Genomic DNA, 21,727 nt, shown 5'->3' with positions numbered 1-21,727 from the left:
CCTCTGGCCCACAAAACCCCATTAGCAACTGTCATTTGTATAAACACTTCATCCCTTGTATGTTCTTCTCTGCCAACAGGCTTCAGTACTCTACCCCATGAGGATCCAGATGACTCCTGCTTCCTAAAGAAGTCCAAGTGTTGCCATCTGGGGGAGAGCTGGATGTCAAGACAGACAACCAGGGAAAAATACAGAAAAGAGAAGGAGCTGACATATTCCAAGAGCCTGAGGAAGAGAAGATCTTTCCTACAGACTGACTACACATCACAGGTCTCCTTCCCCTTGGCTCCATCTGGCTCCCTGAATAGCACTGACTGTGCAGGCTACCGTGAAAGGACATCCAACCTATCACCCCTCTCTAGGTCTCCCACAGTGTCTTCTTTGAATGATGCCAAGGAGGAAGCTGCTGTCTTGGAAACCAAGACCTTTGCCCAGCTGAAACCTCAGAGGGAAGCCAAAAGAAAAAACCATTCATCTGACCTAATGGAAATGGAGCCTGAGACCATGGAAACCAAATCCATAACTGACTCAGTTGTTTCTTCCATTTCAGCCATCCGTCTCCGGAGTGACCAGGGAGGGAAGGAAAGTTTGGAGTCCACCTCTCTGTCTGACTCTGCAGCAAACAACCTCAGCCCTCTTCACTCTGCACTGGTGCCTGATGAAAGGAGTTCAGCAAGTCCTTCCCTTCAGTTGGAAGACAAAAGAGACCTTCCTGAAGAACAAGCCAGAGGTACCCTGGCCAACCCTGATGGCTACTATAATCCATTTTTAAAAACAGAGGATGATGACGTAACATGTGCAGCACAGCATGACCAGCCAATATCAGAGCGCACACTGGAGCCACTGAAAACCCAGAGTGAAGGCAACACTGGCTCTGAACATCATGGCCAAGGACTGATCAGCTCTTGCACTGAACATGCAGTACCATGCTACAGAGACGAACTATCCTCAGGTGCTGCCCCATCAGAACCAGATCTTCCTTCCACTATTGAGCAGGAAGAAATGGGCAAAGAGCTTGTATCATCTACCTTGGACCAAACAACAACTGATTTTGCCCATAAGGCAGTAAGCCAGCCTGCTGAAGTTTTACTTCAGGAGGAAGCCAGCAAGATGGTAAATGAAGAATCCTCAAGGAAAGCTGAAGATAAAAATCACTTAGGTTTCTCAAATGCCACTGAGCTGCTTTCAGACTTTGATGGGGCCTCTGGGATAATAACTCGCTTCTCGTTGCTTTCATTGGGAACAAGGACAGACCAGACAACACCTTGTCAAGAAGCAAGCAGCCAATCAGGTGGGATGATAGAAAGTCACCCCACAGCTCTGGGCCAAGACCTTCAGAGTAGCAATCAAGGTTCTGCTAACGGTGTGTGTGCAAGCATTGGCATCCCAAGCAAGGAAACACCTTTCTCCTCAAGCTGGGCAGCTTCCCAGAAAGAGTGCCCTCCATCAGAGATGGCTGGTGACCTGTGGGTGGAAGGAAAAGAACCCAGTAACAGGGTACTGCATGTGGGTTGTAGCTACAAGCAGCCCCAGGCCAGTCTGACACTTCTCACAGAGGAGGCTACAGAGCAAAGACAAGATTGCACCTTAGACTTAAACCCTGCAGCTACTCCTCCCTCAACCATAGACAACTGTGAGGTTTCAGAGGATCCAGAAGAAAACATTGGTTCAAATCCATCGTTCCTGTGTTTTAACCATGAGAGAGATAGACAAGCATCTCCAAGTGGCAGCACAGATACTACTTTGGATTTTGCCAGCGTTAAGGACACCCACCTGCCAAAAACCGAGGCAGACAAGTGCAGCTGTCGGCTCTCTTATGTCAGCTGTTTCAGTGGGCTCCAAAGCGAAGTAGATAATGAGTGCATTGGTTCTGCACGTACCATTTCCTCAGGGCCTTTAACCAGACCACCCTCTGCAGGAAGCCTGTCGTCTGTGGGCCAGAACTCTTTCAGGACCACAGAAGGTGGTCACGATGCTGACATTAAACCCAAGGAAAGTGAAGATGGGGAGGGTCTGCATTCTCACACTGAAGCTCTGGCTCAGTTGAGAGAGAGCACACAAAAGTCACCAGCAAAGTTCTCACACTTATTGGACAACACCACAAAGCTCCAAGAGTTGGTTGAGAAGTTCTCAGGAAACAGGATGAGACATCCTCAAGAGATATGTGCAGAACAGTTTTCTGAAAACAAGAATGCCCTTAGTTTAGCATCTCAAAAGCTGATGTCCCATTGCCAGGAAGTCTTAAAAACGGACCTGCCTTCTGAAGAGCTGCAAGGAGCATTGCAGGAGACTTTCCAAGACCTCCTCCAACTGACAGCTACGTGTTTCCAGTTCACAAACTGTGGGCTATGCACAAAAAGGCACAGAGAGCTGACAGTCAATCTGAAGGATGTGGTCTGCAGCTATCAGGAGTTTGTTCATGCTGCACAACAGCTGGGTGAAAAAAACTGCCATGATTTAAGTGCAAAACTGCTGGCACACCAGTGCACAGCCCTCACGGCAGCTGTGTTCTGCCTCATGCAGCACTTTAGGGCACTGCTATTAGTGTGAAGATGGCAGCTCCATTATGCTGACTCTGTTACGCTCGCATATGTTTCACCTAACAAATGTTTACTCTTTAACCTATTACCACAATAAAAATCTTAAGTCTAAAAGCCAGATGAGTCAAGTCATTCAGAGGTTCGGTCTCACATTTTAATGAATGAGCCCATACAAGACTCAAATGCATTTATTGGCTTGTCAGGAGGTGCACAGACAACCCACCCACTCAGTTCTTTTTAATTCTGTATTTAAAAAATAATGATCTTGATTACAGCAGCTATTGAGTGGCTTACTAGCTTGGCCTCAGGTCTCTTGCCTGGGATCTGGTTCCCTTATATCTTGAAGTCTTTTCCTGCCTTATCGAAATTACTTTATATTTGAGATCTTGTAAAAAGACATGAAACCTAGCAGAATTTTCAGCGTACTGAGCACATTTGGAGTCCCCAGTCCTTAATGAGGGGAGAGGGAGATGCAGGAGTAGCAGTGGAAACAAATTTCCACATGCTTTCTCTAAGGGCTTCCAGTGCTAGGAAGGTTCTCCTGAGGATGTGGGTGCAAAAGCTTTGGTCCTTGCCATCCTAACAGGCCCTCTGGATGGCATTGCAGTGCCAGCTAACTCATTCCAGGGGAATATGTCTCCAGGCCTTCACTATTGCTCTATGAAAGAAGTCAGTAATGAAACTTCACCTACCCATGTAAGTGTGGTATTGAAAATGGCCAGTAAAAACAAAAAAGGAGTCTTCAAGGGGACTGTATTGCTGCTTTTACCCCAACTGATAAGAAGAAAGGACTCAGTGCGACTGTTAGTGCACCCAAAAGAGATGCAAAACTATTCCTCAGTCTGTTCCAATAGCTCCAATTCCCTAACAGGGTAACTGTACATGCAACAGATTTGCCCTGAAGGGTGCCTTTCATCTCCATCTCATCAGTTGACAAATGCACCCTTGCAGCATCCCCATGAGATAAGGGATCATTTTCTCAGTCTACAGTGAAGATGATCAGGGAACAGGAAAGGCTGACACATGCAGAAGTACCTTTATGGGCCTTGGTTTTTACAAGTCTTTAGCACCTGCAGTTGTCATCGTTGTCAGCATCTATGAAAATGCCCCAATAAAGCCCACCAATTTGGATATCTATATCTGACAAAATGGGGTATTGCCTTCCTCCAGGTCACAGAGGAAGACATGGCTGTGCCCAGGACCCGGGCTGTGTCCACGCAGACATCCCTGCTCCCCTTGGTGCCTCACATCAAAGTATGTCATCAGCGGACAAGTTTTGATCTTATGAAGGAGGAAGTGAAGGCTTTTATATCACCTGCTGTCACAACTTATTAGGTTGAGGTTTATATCATATGGAAGGGGCTGTGTGGCAAGCTTAAATCCCCACATGGTATTGCTTGGGGAGTTTCTTGAAGTGAACAAACAGTGCCTTCTAGAGGCCAACCTCCCAGTGCTGTATGACTGAAGAAGCAGCAGGCTAATCAGAGTAGTGACTTCACATTTACTAACTGGCAGCTTTGCTTTTGCAATCAATGAAACTCCAGCTGAAACCCAAAGCAAAGGAGGAGCATATAGAACTAGTGGGACACCTATAGTAGGCCTGTGCGAAGTGGCTAATAGTCACTTTGGATTCAGCCTGTTTGGGGGACAGAGATTCAATCTGGCAACTCAAATCACTGTCCTGAATCGATTCAGCCAGATCCAAGTCGGAGATTCGGCCAATGCCAAATCGGCCAAATCTCCCCCATCCCCCGCCTGTTCTCTCAGCCCTGTCAATGGCTGCCCCAACTGGCGCCAGCTCCCGTCTTTTTTTTTTTTTTAAAAAAAGAGCCCAGCGCTTGCCAGCTGCTGCCAAGTTGGGGGGGGGGGGGGGGGGGGGGGGGTTGCAGCAGGGCAATCCCCACTGCCCCCATTGCCCCACACTGCGTGGGGGGCTGTCATGAGCCCCCATCCCCTGCCTGCTCTTCCGGCTCTTTTAAAAAAAAAATTAAAGCCCCCACTCACCAGCTCCCGCCAGGCAGGGGGCAATACCCACTGCCATGTGCTGTGAGGGAGGCTCTGCCACTAGCTCCCGGAAGCCCTGACAGCTGCTGCAGCATCCAGTGAGTGCGAGGCTTTTTGAAAAAAAAAAGAGCTGGGATGACAGGCTGGGCAGGGCAGCCATAGGGGTGGGGGTTGGGAGGTATGCAGGCAGGGGATGGGGCCTTGCAGGGGTCCCCCCAGTCCCCTCTCCCCCTCCTTCGCCCCTACTTACCAGCATGGTGTCCGGGTCCAGCTCTCTGCAGCAGCGAGGAGGGACTGCCCAAATCTCCAAATAATTTCCAAATCGATTTGGAGAACTTGAAATCAATTGGGACTTTTTAACTGGTCTCCTGATTAGATTCAGATTTGGAGATTCAGCTGCCAAAAATCAGGCGAAATCTCCCCCAAAACAAAATCAGCACCTGAACTTTGTACACCCCTAACCTATAGCAAGGCAGCACAATCCAAGCACATGCTCTGTACTTAGGGCCGTCTTGGGAAAACACTCTGGGTAAAAAAAGTAGTCCTAGGCAGGCATATAGGGTACTGCAACCTTACAGGACTTTCACTGTTAAAGGCAACAGCATCCTAGAACCATTGCACTGTAAACCAATAGGGATTTAGCAATCATTTGTGAGCTACAGTGGGGCCATTTCAACAGTGATAGTGTAACAACTGATGCATAGTATCTTTCCTTCAATTCACCCCACACCCTGTGGTGCCCAATGGAGCAGGACCTTATGGACCAGCTCAGAGCAAGGTTTGACAGCAGTTTAAGCACTGCAGACTGGCTGTGGCCTTTGCTTAAAAGACTGCATCTGATACAGCTGAAATCTAATATGAAAGTTTCTTAACATAAATCTAAACCCAAACCCAACAAACAGATTTCACAGTCAGCAAAGCTGCAGTGGGTGACACTTCTGGGCGGGAAGGAACACTATCCTTAAAAATAAGAACTCCCCCTCTATTTTAAATGAGAATCAATAGGTGCCTCCAAATCCACTGGCAAGCATAAAAGTGCAATTTGTGGAGGAAAAGTACTAGAATTTGAGGTGAAGGGAGGGGGAACCCTCCAGCTCTTTGCAGAACATAGGTGCTGCTTGTTATGTCAGTTCTGTTACATACACTGGTCTGATTTGTGTGTAAAGGTTGTAAGGTAAAGTGGAATCTCCTGTACAGCACTCTGGCTGAGTGAGGAGACCCTAGTGAGAATGAAAATACCCAATTGTCAATCTACTAATTTGTTTAGGGGGTTTCTTTTCCATTTAAGTGGGAAAAATGTATTTGGGCTACAACAGCACTGGATGTTCTATTGTAGCTCAAACGAAAACCTTCCCTTTTGCTTCTAAAACTTCCTGATGGTGCATTCCTGCCTGCTCAGCCTGCAGGATAGGAATTGGAGAGGGGAGAAAATACCAACCTGGGGTGTCTTCCCTGGAAGCACACATGCAGGAGTACAAGCAAAGCCTTCCTAAGCACTTGGCCAGTTTAGGAAAAAGATGAGATGATGTTGTTGCTTGTGGTGTGTCAGGACAGTGATATCAGTGAGCCTAGGACAGTCCCTTCCAGCTTTGTGTTCCTAAACAGGAACAGCATGGTGCTTTATTAAGGGACACCATTACTTTTGCTACTGTGTTCTGTAAACTATACCTTGCAAACGTGCATTGCTTACATTTAACCATGAGTAAAGCAAATAAGTCCCTTAAGGTTTTTATATCTTCTCCAGACTCCACAAAAGAACAAGCACAGAATGGAGAGCCATTTACAAAATAGTCTAACAAGCCTCACCAAGAAGTAAAACTAAGTTCCAGTTGGTCTTTGAGTCCCAGCTGGTCTTCATTTGAGTCCCAGGGTGTAGGTAAAGTCATTTTCCAGCAATACACCGAAGAGGTAGAATGTATCCAACTAAAGAGGTTTAGATTGTGCTGCATTTTCCTGTACACAAAATTTATGCTGGTGCCTCTGCTTGAAATAATCAAGGTAGAGTTTGCCTCTTGTCTGTACAGCCCGTTAACATCACAGAATAAAGAATCTTCTTGTGCACTGCCAAGCAGATGTGGTTTCAGTCATTTATCAGCATCTGGAAGAATATAACCTTTTCCAAGAGGAACTCCAGCTTTCAAGGCTTCTGGCCAACTTTTGGTCTCATAGTAGGTTGATAAGGTATCAAAGACTGTCAAAAACAGTGATAAAGGTCAGTCCAAATACAGAGATAACTGGAAATCTGGGTTCATTTTTCACTGGTTTGAAAAAAATCATGTCAGAAAAAAGTATAAGCTATTGCCAGCATGGTGACCATGGGTTTTGCATTGGCCTTTGTTTGGATCTGGTGAGTGGACATCTTAAGGAACTTGCATTGTCCATCACTTCCCCAACCCCATAGTCTCAAAGGTGTTTCACTGCCATAAACCAGCAGCTTTGGGAAACTCTGACATCCAAGTGACAGCCACATTGCCATTCTGGCAACCCACCACAGATCAGAACAACCAGGGCCTCCTGAGAACCATCAAAGAACATACCAGTCTGTTTCCACTAGCTGCCACAACACCATGTTAGTGTTTCCTTGCTGCCCAACACTTTTGAAACATGAAAATGTTCAGTCATAAACCCAGGCCATTGTTTTCAAACCTGGGTTTCTGAAGAGAGGCACATAAAAGCAATGGAGCCTGCATATACACCTGCCTGCACCTAGCTTCCGCTACACTCACCTTAGGCACCTGAGTCAGAGGTACTCAAGGTAGTGCCATGCAGAGATTACCCAATATAGTACTGAGGCATTAGCCTAAGCATCTGCAGCTATACTGCTTCTGTGCCATGTAGGCTCCTGTGCACAAGGTAATATATTCACACCTTGGTTAAGGTCTCTGTGCCCGGTGCCATGTCGACTAACCTTCATCCTCACCACCCCTGTAAGACAGCAGCAGCTCTTTCCTTCAAACCAATCCTCCCCGCTGGGCTCAGTAAAGCAGTTCTGCACCCTGTTCTGCATCTGGGCAGGGGAATTTCAGACACTGTAACCACCTGGACAGTGGCTATAATACTAGTGGCACTCTGCAGTCATAAAAGACTGTTCCTGGACAGTGTGTCCTTGACCATCAGTACCCCAGTTTGGGTACCAGGCAGACTTGAGGCAACCAATGTATTGTTCCTATGTGCTAGCCCAGGTCTCTCAAATTTGGCATTAGCCTAATTCTTAGCTAAACCATTTTTCCACCAGCAACAAGTGCTGTAAGTGCTCCATTCTGCTTCTTGCTTTAATCTAGCCCAAATCTGCCACCTCCATTTGCAGCCAGTTGTCTGTCCAGACAGCTGACCAGTCACCAGGTAGTCATTACTTTCCCATTCCTCCACCCCACTGCAGACCAAGTGCTCACCAGGAATTAAACATGGGACCCCAAGCCTCTTAGGAAGGTCAAGGGGCAGAAGGCTGCTGCTTAGGAGTGTGGAAAAGTTCTAGTAAAGAGGTGGAGCCCACAGAGACTGCACACCCCAGCCCAGCAGTTCACTGGGAACAAAAGTTCCTCTAGCTTCTGGAAATGGGGCAACCCTGGGCTATAATCAGAACTCTGCTGGCCCCACGTCCTGCAATGGTGTTGCCACACAACTGCACTGGACAGTTTGGCCCCTTACCCTGATTGATGGCCAATATCTCAGAATGATAGTTCTTCTCATTAATGTTCTTCACCATGTACTCTCGGATGGGTAGCCGGGCTGTCTGCAAAGAATGTTCTTGTGCCTTCCGCAAGGTCAGCTTCTACAAGGAGAAATAAATTATCACACATAAACACTTCTGTGCAGTCATACAGCTTGCTAATACAGTTGTTTGCACACTGGGGCATTACATATGCACACATAGCTTGGGAGATGGACTTATGCCCTTTGTATCTGGCCAAAGATAATAGAGAGACACCAGAGCCATCCCTGTCAAAAATCCTACACACCTCCATTCACTATAGGAACCATCCTACCAGATTAACCCACAGGTCTGGCATGGTCTCTGACAATGCCTGGTACCCACAGTCTGTGACAAGAAGCTATAGAAAAATGTACTCATAAGGAATATTTTTTCCTGTCCCCCACTGAATAGAAGCTGGCTTGTGCCCTGGAGCATTTAATATATCTCTTCCAGAACTTTGAGGGAAGCTGCCAACCAGTCATGCTTTAACATACAGCAATGAGGCCCCCCCCCACACACACACAGACAGTACAGAGAATACTTGCCAACTACTCTCACTCCCAACCCCTTCTCATTAGGGTTAAGGTAAATAAGTGGAAAGGGATGAATTCCTACTGCACTTGAGTTTATAAGGCTTTGATCTCAATCTACATTTCAGCATGAATATACCACAAGGACTCAATTGGTATGATGTGCTTAGTGACTCACAAGTCTAAGGGCTTCTATACATGTGCACAGAGCTTGCCTGAGGTGCTGGAAATCCAGTGCATCGGAGTAGAGTCAATTAATTGAGTCCACTGGAGCACACAAATTGACATGCTCCAGCAGCCTTCCACATCATGTGTATCAGCATCCCAGAGCATCTCTGCGCTGAAAAAATAGCAGTGGGGTACACTGAAATACAACACGTTCAATGAGCTTTAGTTCAAAGTGCCTCACCGCCATTTTTTCAGCACGGGGATGTGCAAGGACACTGACACACATGATGTGTGGGCTAATTAAAATGCTCAGCACCTCATCCCACAGCACATGTAAAAATGCCCTAAGATATCAGCAGTCTAAGAGAGTTGGACAATTCTATCAAAAAATGTTTTGGGAATGGATGGAGAGGATCTCAAGGGAATCTGGCTCCTTCCTCTCAAGCAGCTTCAACCAAGTTAGTTCCTCCATGTGGGCTCAGGCAAACCATCCTCCTTGTATGACACCATTAATGGGCCCCACAGGTTTCATGGCAACATACCAGATAAAAAGTTGGTCACTTAGAAATTCAAGGGTAAAAGAGCAAGATGCATTCAATGATCTGATCATGCTGCAAGCAAAGAAAAGAAAATGGCCAGGCTGCATGCAATATTGTCCCCAACAGCTCCAGCAGCACTTGATTAGGAAAAGGCTCTGAAGAGACAGAATTTGGAAAGTCTCAGGTACACTTACCTTCTGAATGCTTTCATCCACTAGCCCCCCAAGGATGTACACTTTACTTGAATTGACATCCTCAAGGACTAGAAGCAAAATGAAGCACAGATAGGTAAGGCAAGTGCCACAGGAAGATACACCCCAAACCCGCCTGGAAGTAGTGAAGCTGCAGTACTCAAATGTGCGACCTCAAGCTGTGGCTAATACTGCATACTATTCTTGTAGTCAACCCCCTGCTTCAAACCTGTGCTCCAAAAATCTAAGATTGCTTTGGTGGGGAGCAGGGTGTGACGTTAAAGTCTGCCCGAGTCTTCAGAGAGCCTGAAAGAGTAATTCAAAAGTTGTCCAAAAATGAAGAAATCTATAGAAGCCACAATAGCATGGTTGTTAACCATTTCACTGCTGATGGATTTGATAAGGGGTTAGTTCACTTACCCTACAATTCCAGCCTCCTTCCCATGGCACTTCTCAGATCACAAGTCCCAAGCTCAAGCTTCCTCTGTTCACTGACAAAACCTACATCCCCCTTCACTCCTCAATGTTTGTAAATCAGTTCTGTATTTTCAATACAAAATTCTGCAGCACATTTCAATCTGATATCAAGGTACCTAACACAGTGGATGTTGCCGTGACTGTATTGGAATCACAGAAAATTAGGGTTGGAAAGGACCTCAGGAGGTTATCTAATCCAACTCCCTCTCAATGCAGGACCATCCCCAACTAGATCATCCCAGCCTAGCCTTTGTCTAATCAGGTTTTAAAAACCTGCAAGGATGGAAATTCTACAGTCTCTCTGGGTAACCTGCTCCAGTGCTTTCCTACCCTCCTAGTGAAAAAGTTTTTCCTTTTATCTTCCTTAAACTTCCCTCGCTGAAACTTGAGACCATTGCTCCTTGTTCTGTTGAACAAGTTTGTTAATTTCTCATTCAATTCAATAAAACCTAACATGTTAAACCATTATAGGACAGCTGGTTAGAGAGTCTGTTGCTCCAAAATGCATAGCATAAAATGTAACTTGAGTTAGACAAAGAGCATGTGGCACCTTAATTCTGATGTTTAATTCACTGCTCAGATATCTTAAATACTGATTATTGGAAATGGGTTATGAACTGAGACCTCAGCTATACTGGTTAGAAACTGATTTGTCTGAAGTAGTTTAAAACCCGATTTAAGAACAGCTTTAAACCATGGCATTTTCTTACATTAATTACAGATTTTAAGAACAAGCAAAATAATTACCAGTCTCAGAGTCTGGAGTAAGAAAAACAATTGTCTCTAAAGGAAATAGATCAAGGTAACTTTCCTGAGTTGTATCCATCTGGAAAATATAAGATAGGGAAAACAGCTAAAGTTCAACTGCCATAGGAGGCAGACAAGGTATCAAAACTGGCAATGCCCTTGGTCATTTAAACTGAGATTAAGATTGTTTGTCAGAAGAAACTAAACAATGTTAGTTATATGTATATGCCCGTGGTAATAATGTCCCAAGATTGCTTCCCTATTTTCACATAATTCCCCTGTCCTTTCCTGACCAATATTAGCAGGTATGTATTGAGGGAAAGGTCTCAGCAGTAATCTTAACAACAAAAAATACTGCATGCCAATAATTAGAATATCATCCGAGCTGGAACTCTCAGTTTCATATTCCACCCCCGACCCCTTCTCTCCAAAGGTTTCAGTAGGAACGAAAGTAATTTTTTTTCAGTCCTGCCTTGGACGCGATCTTCCCTGAGTCAGACACTGCACAAACACAGAAGAGATGGTCATGGCTCAAAAAAGATTACAGAGTACTGTGGGTGGGTTCGATTCCCTGGACAAGAGAATGTGAATTCTAGTCCAGCCAATCAGCTGTGTGGCAATCTGTACAGGAAGTCATTTCGGTGACAAAGTTTAGGTCAGCTGCACCTCTGCAGTTCCACTGATGGCAACAGCGTTTTGCAGGAGTAACAGAGGTCGCAATAAGGATGGCGTCTCGAGGTGGGCTTTGGCTTCCTCAACCGAGACGGGCACATCACGACAAGAGACATGCTCAGATGGGATGGGCTCCACCTTTCCCCTAAAGGTAAGTGCGTGTTTTCTTCTAGGGTGGTGGACCTCCTCCGGCGGGCTTTAAACTAGGCTTGTTGGGAGAAGGGGAAGACGAGGGTGGAGGAATCATCGGACTACCAGACCAAGCAACACCCACAAGTACAGCCCAGCCTAGACCAATGAGCGAAACATATACACAGGTAAGTGACAGGAGCCAGAGTAATGCTGAAAGTAGGGGGCCAGTACACACATCCACAGGAGGCCTCAAATGCTTCTACACAAATGCTCGTAGTATGGGAAACAAGCAGGAGGAACTCACCCTCCTACTAGCTGACATCAACCCGGATCACTGAACCCAGGGATCACTGAAACATGGTGGGACCCAACACATGACTGGGCGGTGAATGTCAAGGGTTATAGGCTGTACAGGAGGGACAGGATAGGAAGGAAAGGTGGGGGCGTGGCACTCTACATTAAGGAGGAATACCCATCCTTGTCAATTAACAAAGAATCAGAGGAAGGGCACTCTGAAGTGCTTTGGGTTAGAATACAAGGCAGCTGAGGGGAAACAGACTTAACGGGGGGGGGAGGGGGGGTCTACTACAGACCTCCCAGCCACGGGGAAGAGCTCAACCAGGAATTCTTAGGTCAGCTCATGGAGGTAGTGAAGTCAAAGGATGTGGTCATCATGGGGGACCTGAACTTCCCGGACATCTGCTGGGAAGAGCAGTCAGCCAGGTCTGACCGCTCACATAGGTTCCTAGCCCAAATGCAGGACCTCCATCTAACCCAGGAGGTACACAGCCCCACCAGGGGAGACGCTTTGTTGGACCTGGTGCTGGCCACGGGAGATGACCTGGTGAGGGGGCTGCAGGTGCTTGACCACCCGGGCAACAGCGATCATCGCCTGCTGGAATTCACCATCCGGTGCAAGGTGGCAAAGGCCTGCAGCAAGGCAGCAGCCCTAGATTTCAGGAGGGCGGACTTCAACAAGCTAAGGAGACTAGTCGGGGAAGCACTGAGGTCCCAGAGGGGAGGGGAGCCAGGTGTCCAAGAACAGTGGTCGCTCCTTAAGGAGATGATCCTCCATGCCCAAAGGGAGGTAATCCCAACACGGATCAAAGGGGGAGGAGGGCGCAGAAGCCCCAATGGCTCAAAAGCATCCGGGAATGTCTCCTAGCTAAGAGGCAGGCGTACACCCAATGGACAGGAAGGGCCATCACCAGGGAAGACTATACTGCGGTTGCTTGGGGCTTCCAGGGGGTGGTCAGGAAGGCCAAGGCAGAGATGGAACTGGGGCTAGCTTCCCAGATCAAGGGCAACAAGACGTCCTTCTTTAAATACATAGGGGGTAAAAAGAAGGTTCCGGGTAATGTGGGGCCCCTGCAGGACATGTTAGGAAATTTGGTTGTCACACCAGACGACAAAGCCAACATATTTAACGATTTCTTTGCCTCCATTGTCCTAAGCAGGGACCGGAACAGGGAAAACCCCCCGCTGGGCTCCCCTCAGGCCCCAGGGGAGGCGCACCTAGGCCAAGGGTTAGTGAGGAACTAGTTAGGGAACTTCTGGAGGGACTGGATGTATTCAAGTCAGCTAGTACGGACAATCTCCATCCTAGAGTACTAAGGGAATTGGCTGAGGTCATTGCAGGACCCCTGACACAGCTTTACGAGCACTCATGGTGCTCCAGTGTGGTGCCAGAGGACTGGAAGAGGGCCAATGTGGTTCTCATCTTCAAAAAGGGGAGGAAGGAGGACCCAGGGAACTATAGGTCAGTTAGTATTACCTCGATCCTGGGCAAGCTTTTTGAGAAAATTATTCTGGCGCATGTCCATGAGGGGCCAGCAGGGGAGATCATGCTTAGGGGCAACCAACACGGGTTCATTAGTGGCAGGTCCTGTCAGACCAACCTGGTGGCCTTCTATGATCAGATCACCAAATCATTAGATGCAGGGGTAGCAGTGGACATAGTCTTCCTGGACTTTCGGAAGGCCTTCGACACGGTCTCTCACCCTGATCTCATTAAGAAACTGGGGGACTGTGGTGTCGACACCCACACAGTCAACTGGGTTGTCAACTGGCTGGAGGGCCGCACCCAGAGAGTGGTAGTGGATGGGTCATTTTCGACCTGGAAGGATGTGGGCAGTGGGGTCCCCCAGGGGTCGGTTCTCGGGCCCGCACTGTTCAACAGCTTCATTAGTGACTTGGATGAGGGTGTAAAAAGCACCCTGTTCAAATTTGCTGATGACACTAAGATGTGGGGGGATGTGGGCACGCTAGAAGGGAGAAATAGGCTGCAATCAGACCTAGACAGGTTACAAGGGTGGGCGGATGAGAATAGGATGGGATTCAACACCAACAAGTGCAAAGTGATGCACCTGGGGAGGAACAACCAGCAGCATACCTACAGGTTGGGGAACTCCATTCTCGTCAGTACAGAGGCAGAAAAGGATCTTGGAGTCATCATTGACTCCAAGATGAACATGGGCCGGCAGTGTGGGGAGGCAGTCATGAAGGCCAACCACAGATGCATCTCAAGCAGGTCCAAGGAGGTGATCCTCCCCCTCTATGCGGCACTGGTCAGGCCGCAGCTGGAGTACTGCATCCAGTTCTGGGTGCCACACTTCAAGAGGGGTGTGGACAACATGGAGAGGGTCCAGAGGAGAGCCACTCGCATGATCAGGGGGCATCAGGGCAGGCCCTACAAGGAGAGGCTACGGGACCTGAACCTATTCATCCTCCACAAGAGAAGGCTGAGGGAGATCTAGTGGCCTGTTACAAACTAGTCGGGGGACCAGCAGGCACTGGGGAAGTCCCTGTTCCCCCCAGCACTACCAGGAGTGACCAGGAATAACGGTCACAAGCTGGCAGAGGGTAGATTTAGGTTAGATATCAGGAGACGCTACTTCATGGTCAGGGCAGCTAAGATCTGGAACCAACTTCCAAGAGAAGTGGTGCTGGCTCCTACCCTGGGGGTCTTTCAAGAGGAAGCTAGATGTACACCTTGCTGGGGTTGTTTGACCCCAGTACTCTTTCGTGCCATGGCAGGGGGTCAGACTAGATGATCTACTCAGGTCCCTTCCAACCCTAGAAACTATAAGACGACAGTGGGTTTAACAGATTTAACTGAGGTCACAGTTTGGCCATATAAAATCTTAGTTATTTTAAGGACAGGCTAGAAGACAAGTACCCAGCTCAACTCTCACATTCTAGCTGAGTTAGCAAGGCAAGGCTGTTAGAAAAAGCACACGTTTATATGTCAGTTGACAAAGCTAATCCAAAGTCTAAGATGCAAGAGGCACAGGGCCCCTACAGTGCCATATTTTGGCATCACTTGTCGAAGTATAATCAAGCATAGAGTCAAATCTTAGAACACAGAAACTATGTTCAAGGATCCATTTCATTCTGTTGCCATAGCAAGATGCTTTGGGAGAGGGTACAGGAACCCCAAAACCAGGGGATGTTGGATGGTCTTGTCCCAGAAACCAAAAAATACCCAATGTCCTTCTCTTTTCATTTACTTTGCAGCAGTTCTACAGTCAACCTATGATCAGACTGGAATGTAATTCTCTCCTTTTCTCTGGCTTTGAATAAGACACCCTGGTTTCATAATTTTAACTAAGCCATAGAAAGACTCAGTCAGTTGCTAATCTGCTGGGTATATAGAAAGGTAGGGAGGAGGAAGAGGAAGGTTATATTCTTGTGGTGCTGTCTTCAGAAGAACTCCTGTTTAGTTCACATTGCTAGAAGTCACTATAGCAATATGTTTTGCTAGGTGGTAGAAGACAGTAGACACTGTTGGGCAGAATTCCTGCTCAAATGCCAGCAGGTGCTTTGACTCCAGGTACTTACCAGATAGTTGGAGAATCCATCATTCATTCTGAAGCACTCATCATAAACCAGACTGCCTGGCACAAACCCCGTGAGGCAGATCCAAAATGGCTTTTCAGCTTTCTTGTTGGAACCGTACAGCCTCCTTATCTGAGCAGCAAGCCGACTTACTTCCTGCCAAATGATAAAAATACACCTGCTCGCAGCATTTTCTCAATAGCTTACAGGGCTCTGCTAGGAGATATCCCATCAAACCATGGATGTGGTCGATAGTGTAGAGGGAGCTGAGCACCTACAGTGTCAAATGGATTTGCTAACAGGTATTTTTAAAGGACGTTCTTGAGGGCAGTGAAAACTTATGCTCTACAGCATGGTGGCAGGACTGCCAAGGCTCTGTTCTGCCCAGTGTGCAACAGCAGCTCGCCTCTGGGTCCTCACAAGAGGCAATACTGTGAACCAGGTGCTTCAAGCACACTGCGTAGTTACAAAGCAGGCTAAGTGACTCAAGGCCCTATCACGTACTCAGAGGGGGAACATCACACCCACATACACAGCCACCCAGGAGTCCAGCAGAGACTGCACGAGTCCACAGGGTGTCAATGGGAAGCAGTGTCCATGCCTTCTGCTGAGAGAACTAGCCAACTCTGTGTATTCTAAGTCTTTCAGGCTCCTTAGATAAGTTTGAGTAATGGGCACTAGTTAGCTGGTGTTTTCTGCTGGTGTCCCCCCTTGAAATCCTCATTATTAACCTTTGACCTTCACTCTCATTCTTATTTTTTCACCAGTTGTCCCAGGTATTCAACTGTTATACATTTAGTAGCCTCCCACAAACCAATGAGGGGAACTTATAGTTTTTTTCAGTGGGTCTATGCCAACCGTGCTTTGTGTAACAAATAGTTGGGTTTTTGTCTAGCAACTGTGTACCCTGCAACATAAGAATAAAGCTCTGCAGGACCACCACATTTGGCAAGAGATTTTGTCAGTGTTTCTGAACCAACTAGCCCCAACCCCAGTCTCTATCCCTAGAGTAACCTGACATGGCTTAAACCTGGGGGGGCTTTCCCCTCTCCCTCCAACATCCTTTAAAATGAAACACTTAGTCGCAAGCACACTGCCATATAGGAAAACAACACAAAAAAAATCACCTTTCAGAAACATAGTTACAAAGGTCCGTCACTACCCAGGTCCAAATCCTGTAAGTGGATCTAGATGCTTGCACTCTGATAAGTCCTACCGCCCCCATGGAGACTTGGCAATTACTGCAGGGTACCTTGCCTGCCAGCCTCACAATACAGTTCAACTCCAAGCAAAGGTCCCTGCAGCAACTCCTACCTTCCTGGTCATGTGGCCAGTCATACTCAGGTCTACACACAGCCGAGGCCCACACTCCTTGGCCTCCAAAAGCCGCTCCCTTGTAATTGCCTTTAAAACACGCTTGCTGTGCTGCTCAGCTGAACCTGAAATGCAAAGCCATATGTCAAGACTGGGGAAGAGAGCTGATTTGCTCAAGTTATCCCAAGTACCTGCAACATCACCATAAATCACTGGGTTCCATCATTTTAGTAGGAGCCCTTGGAGATGGACTAACTCAGGGGTGACCAAACTGCAGAATACATGCCACAAATGGCATAGGCAGCTTCCATGTGACAGGCAGCAGACTGGGGAGGGGACAGGAGCACAGTGGTAGATAGGGCAGAAAGCAGAAAACAGCAACAGATTTAGTAGAAACCATACGGCAGAAAGCAGAGCAGCCAACGAGGCAGGGGAAAGGGATTGGAGTGGCTCTCAGAAGGATGTGGATCTAATTTGTGGCACATCTGCCAAGAAGGTTGGTCCCTACTCAACTAGCCAATGGAGGACCCCTGTCATGGTGCTTTTCCCCTCCTTCTCATCTGTATTTTTCAGTGTTGCCCTGGATCTTTTTTTCTTTTATCTCAATTTTACTTGCTTGCTTTGGGTTCTTCCCCTCTGTTTCTCCGGTGTCCCCTTCCCCCACTTACCAGCAGCCACGGTCTTCTACAATCATCAAACTGATCTCAGCCAGGGAAGCACAGGGAACACAGCAGTCCAAGAGAGACCATTGTGGAAGACCACAGTGTCTGACACTGAGGGGCAGGGCCAGACCACAGAGGGAAGGCAGTAATGCATGAGACAAGTGCCGCCACTCTGGGGAGGATCCAGAGTTATGCGACAGCTTCCCTTATTCACCCCTCACCCCACCTCTGCTTCACACATGCTAAACTAGTCAGGAGATTCATTTATAAAAAGCCGACACCACTTTTTTCTGTGGATTGAGCATTTTCAAAGAATTGGATTTAAAGCTACACTACCACGAGTTTGGACTAAATCTGAATGCACTGAACTTTAAGAGGCAACATCCCAATTCAGTATTGGGAATTCAGTGTGATATGAACCTCTGCAAGTTTATAGACCTATCTTTACTATAGAGTTAATTTCTGCCCCACCTCCATACAGAAACTATAACTTGTGTGCCGCTGCTTATAAGAGAACACCACTCATGCTAGCAATCCCCCTGCATTTTAGGTGTGGCTGTTCTCACCCAAGTGAGAAGTTACTGCAAATGTCACCATTCTGAGTTAACTCCACACTGAAATCAATCAACACACACAGACAAATTTCAAGCTGCTGCACAGGAGCCAGCTCACCCCAGCTGAAGACCCAGCCCTCTTGTTTTCTGGCTGCTTGTACCTTTATCTTCACCATGTTTGGCTTTTCTTCTCTCTCTTTCCTGTTTTCTCTTATTCTTCTTTGCTGTAACTGTTCTTTCCCAGTGTCTCTGTTTCCTTAGAACATTCCTCTTTTAACACAAAAGGAGAACAAAAAAGGACTGAGACTTTCACAGAGCCCAAGTGATCTAAATATTATCAACTTAAACCACTTTTCTAAAACTGAGATGCAAACTAGAGTCTGTTTTAAAAAGCAATCATTTTCAGCCACATTTAGCACCTGTGAGCTTATTCACCCACAGCCTTCAGTCCAGGGACCTGTGTGTGCCACCTGAGTTTCTTCCTTGTGTGAAATTCCTTGTGCCTGCAAAATTGTACAGGCAAATATTTCAGAGGGATTGAAGTACCCTGAGCTTAGAAACCAAAATTTTGTTGTGGGTTAAAGGAAAAAAAAAATACTTTGAGAAGCTTTACAGCCTAAAAACAGTAATAGTCGAGAAGCAAAAGGACACTGGGTAAGTCTGTTCTTTGAAGAAGATCCCATTCAAAGACAGCAGGAACAAGCCTCAGTCTAAAATATTTTCCTGTTCCAAGATTTCCTGCCCCACTCTCCTGAATGAAAGGATCCATGCCGTTTTCTGCCCTCACCAAACGACATTCACAAACGACACTCCACACATCTTTAAAACAAAAAAAAATCAACATCCCCATTGCCTTCTTTAACCAAGTTCTGCAACTCAGATAGTCAAAATAAAGCTTAGAAAGACTGAATTTCCTTTAACCATTTGTTCTATTCCCCACTATTTTGACCATTTTTGCTTACATGGATAAAGCAAGCCACTTAGTTTCACCATCCCGGGCTCAACCTCTTCTGTTTTCTTGGGTTTCTAACAATACACTCGCATGCTAAAAATCCCTGGGATCACAGCGAACACAATGGCTTGTTTTAGTAGTTGTTTTTAATAGATCCAGTGCCAGCAGTGGGGGTTCACACTACAATGACTGGGCCTGTTGGAAATTTGACCCTTGCATACTAAGAATATTAGGCCTTGAACACCCACGAGACCCACCTGTGCAACACAAGCCCCTTGGCCGCCAGGGGTGCCTCACCTAGGTATTGAAAAGACCAGGGACCCTAATTTGCAAGGTACATACCGAGCTCCACATCTCACATCCCACAGGAAGGTCCTTTGGGCTGTCCCAGCCAGTGTCGATCTGCAGGAGACTTAAGCTTTCACAGACATCCTCGTGCCCTCCATCTCCCGGGCAGACTGCCCCACACTCCCAGTCTTGGGCTAATGTAGCCATGGAGTCGCTGTGCTCCGTCTCCAGCTCTGCAGGTTTCATTTTTTGTCTTGGCCCTGAACATGCCAGATAGAGAGACGGGGGTCAGAGTGTAAAAAGAACAGCTCATGCCAGCACCAAGCATGTTTATTTCTAGAGGCCAGGCACACCATACCTGCCTTCTGGCTTCCTGGCCTACTGCACCCTGGGAGGTATATGGGAAACCTTATAAATCAGCATGAAGCTGCACTCCATGGAGTGCACTGCATGGAGTTGCACCACCTGCAATACTCCAGCCAGGAACACACACAGTCCCAGCAGCAAATCTGACTGGCTACATTTATCAGGCCGGCTTTTGGCTGAAAGCAAAGACAGTGACACATTGAGGAATCAAGAGAGGAAGTGCACACTGCACAATCAGCAGGCCTGGTCATTTACCCTTCTCTGTGGGAGAGAGCCAGTTTGAAGCAAGGTGGGTAGGGTGGCCATCAGAGAGGGCTGTCCGGTTATCCTCTAGTGATATGCAACTGGATGCCTTTATGTCCTCTATTTTTCTCTTGAAGAGAAAAATAGAGGACTTAAAGGCATGGGGTTTCATATCAAAAGAGGACAGAGGAGCAGAAAATCAGACTGTACTCTGTGATGCCCCCTCTCCTTGCAGCCCTTCTGCACTGGGATCCCGTGATTCCTCGCCCGGGCCGCAGGGGCTCTCCCGGGAAGGGCTGCGAGGCTCCCCTCTCTCCCAACCCCAACCCCAACCCCAGCGCCCCGCTGCCCCTGCCCCGCACGGCTCACCCAGGTGGGAAAAGCCCCTGCCGCTGGTGCCCAGGCCGGGACCACGTCCGTACGCGGCTAGAGGCGGTACGCGCGCGCTGCACGCCGGGAGCTGTAGTTCCACCCGCTTCGCCCCTCCCGAGCTCGCCCGCCTCTGAGCTACTTTGTCTTCAAGGTGTTGCCTATCTCCAGCTTCATGTTTCTTAGTTGAGGTGCCCCAAGATGTCTTCAAGGGTGCCATGAGTGTGAGCAGAGACATGCAGACTTGTGCTTGTCTCCCCCTGGCAGGTGCCCCGCTCCGACTGCCAGGAGGTAAGCACTGTAATAAATACAAATCAGCAGTTGAAATTGGGTGCTGCCCAATTTAGAAAAGCTATGGATGGGTGCCTCTAGTGTAAAAGGGTGGGAACCACTGCCCTACCTGCTCAGTGACTCCTGGAAAGGCAGGCATGCATGCAGTAACAAAATAAATAAAATAAACAATCTTTCATCACATTTTCTGCAAAGTTGCAGGCAGTAAGTCAAAGAGCTCTTTGTGTCTGTGAAGCCCCAGATTTAGTTTTGCTTAACTATGCCTTGTTCATCACCATGGCATCTCAGTTCTCTCCCCCTTGGCTTCTTCCTTCACCTGAGACAAACCCTAGCATTATTTCTACTCATTACTATTTTTAACCACCTTTTCCTTTGCATTGCTTTTGAGGCTATGGGGCATTTGTTCTGTTTGCAAAGTTTTTGTTGTTATTAGAAGCAGAGCTGACACACCTTGTTCAGATGGCCCCCACTAGACAGCCTTTCTAAAAATTGTTCATACCACTTTCAAACTTTTTCCATTCAGGCTGAATTTTTTCATGCTGGGTGCTACCTTCCACTATTTGTTTAAAAACCCTCTTTTTCTTCAGCAAACCCTCACAGTCAAGGATGATCATCTCCATGATTATCTTATCTGTGCACCTTCTTTCGTGTGACAAAAACAGCGTCCGTATCTTTATCTTTGTGCACTTTGGTGTTTTTGTTGATTTGGGAGCTTTTGGCCATCAGAGACGTTACCAGAGATCACTGTGTGGAAGTGGCTCTTGTTGATCGCCTCTGTGTGTCTGAAGATGACTGATAAGGCCTGACCGAGATCAACAGACTACTGAAGCTCAGACATGTTGTCATGTTGGGTGGGTGGCGCTGGACTCTTGATTTGGCCCATGACACTTTCTGCCACTCCCATTTTTCCATCTCTTATTGATGTCATGAGGTTTTAAAGTACTGGGATCCATGCAGCATACTCTTCCTCCATTTGGGGTGCTCCTGGGCAATAGTCTCCCACCAGTTGACATCAATGTTGCATTTTTTAAGTTGACCTTGAGGATGCCCCTGAAGCACTTTCTCTGCCCTCCTCTTGAGTGCACACCCTGGCTGAGCTGGGAGAATAAAACTTGCTTTGGGAGTCTGGAATCAGACACCTGGATGACATGGCCAGC

General features: G+C 47.3%; 2 protein-coding genes across 2 annotated transcripts in view; one reads left to right on the top strand and one right to left on the bottom strand.

The window, feature by feature from the left end:
• Positions 1-4,393, top strand: part of FRMPD1 (FERM and PDZ domain containing 1) — a 71,176-nt gene extending 66,783 nt beyond the window's left edge. Inside the window, exon 16 of the mRNA XM_090039080.1 lies at positions 80-4,393. Within this exon, the coding sequence (XP_089895206.1) occupies positions 80-2,550 (2,471 nt within the window). The 3' untranslated portion in view covers positions 2,551-4,393. The remainder of the gene's footprint in view (positions 1-79) is intronic.
• A 398-nt stretch (positions 4,394-4,791) lies between these two features.
• On the bottom strand, positions 4,792-20,517 carry TRMT10B (tRNA methyltransferase 10B). Its single transcript, XM_090039076.1, has 9 exons — positions 20,280-20,517; positions 19,356-19,561; positions 18,223-18,331; positions 16,846-16,970; positions 15,535-15,687; positions 10,891-10,969; positions 9,670-9,737; positions 8,193-8,316; positions 4,792-6,735 (listed from the first exon to the last, which is right to left on the bottom strand). The coding sequence occupies exons 1-9, from the start codon at positions 20,515-20,517 to the stop codon at positions 6,629-6,631; spliced, it is 1,209 nt and encodes a 402-aa protein (XP_089895202.1). The 3' UTR covers positions 4,792-6,628.
• Positions 20,518-21,727: the final 1,210 nt, after the last annotated feature.

Source organism: Crocodylus siamensis, chromosome 3 (genome assembly GCF_052110815.1).
Source record: "Crocodylus siamensis isolate JL-2025a chromosome 3, ASM5211081v1, whole genome shotgun sequence".
Lineage (NCBI taxonomy): Eukaryota > Metazoa > Chordata > Crocodylia > Crocodylidae > Crocodylus > Crocodylus siamensis.
This window is presented reverse-complemented; position numbering and strand designations above follow the sequence as displayed.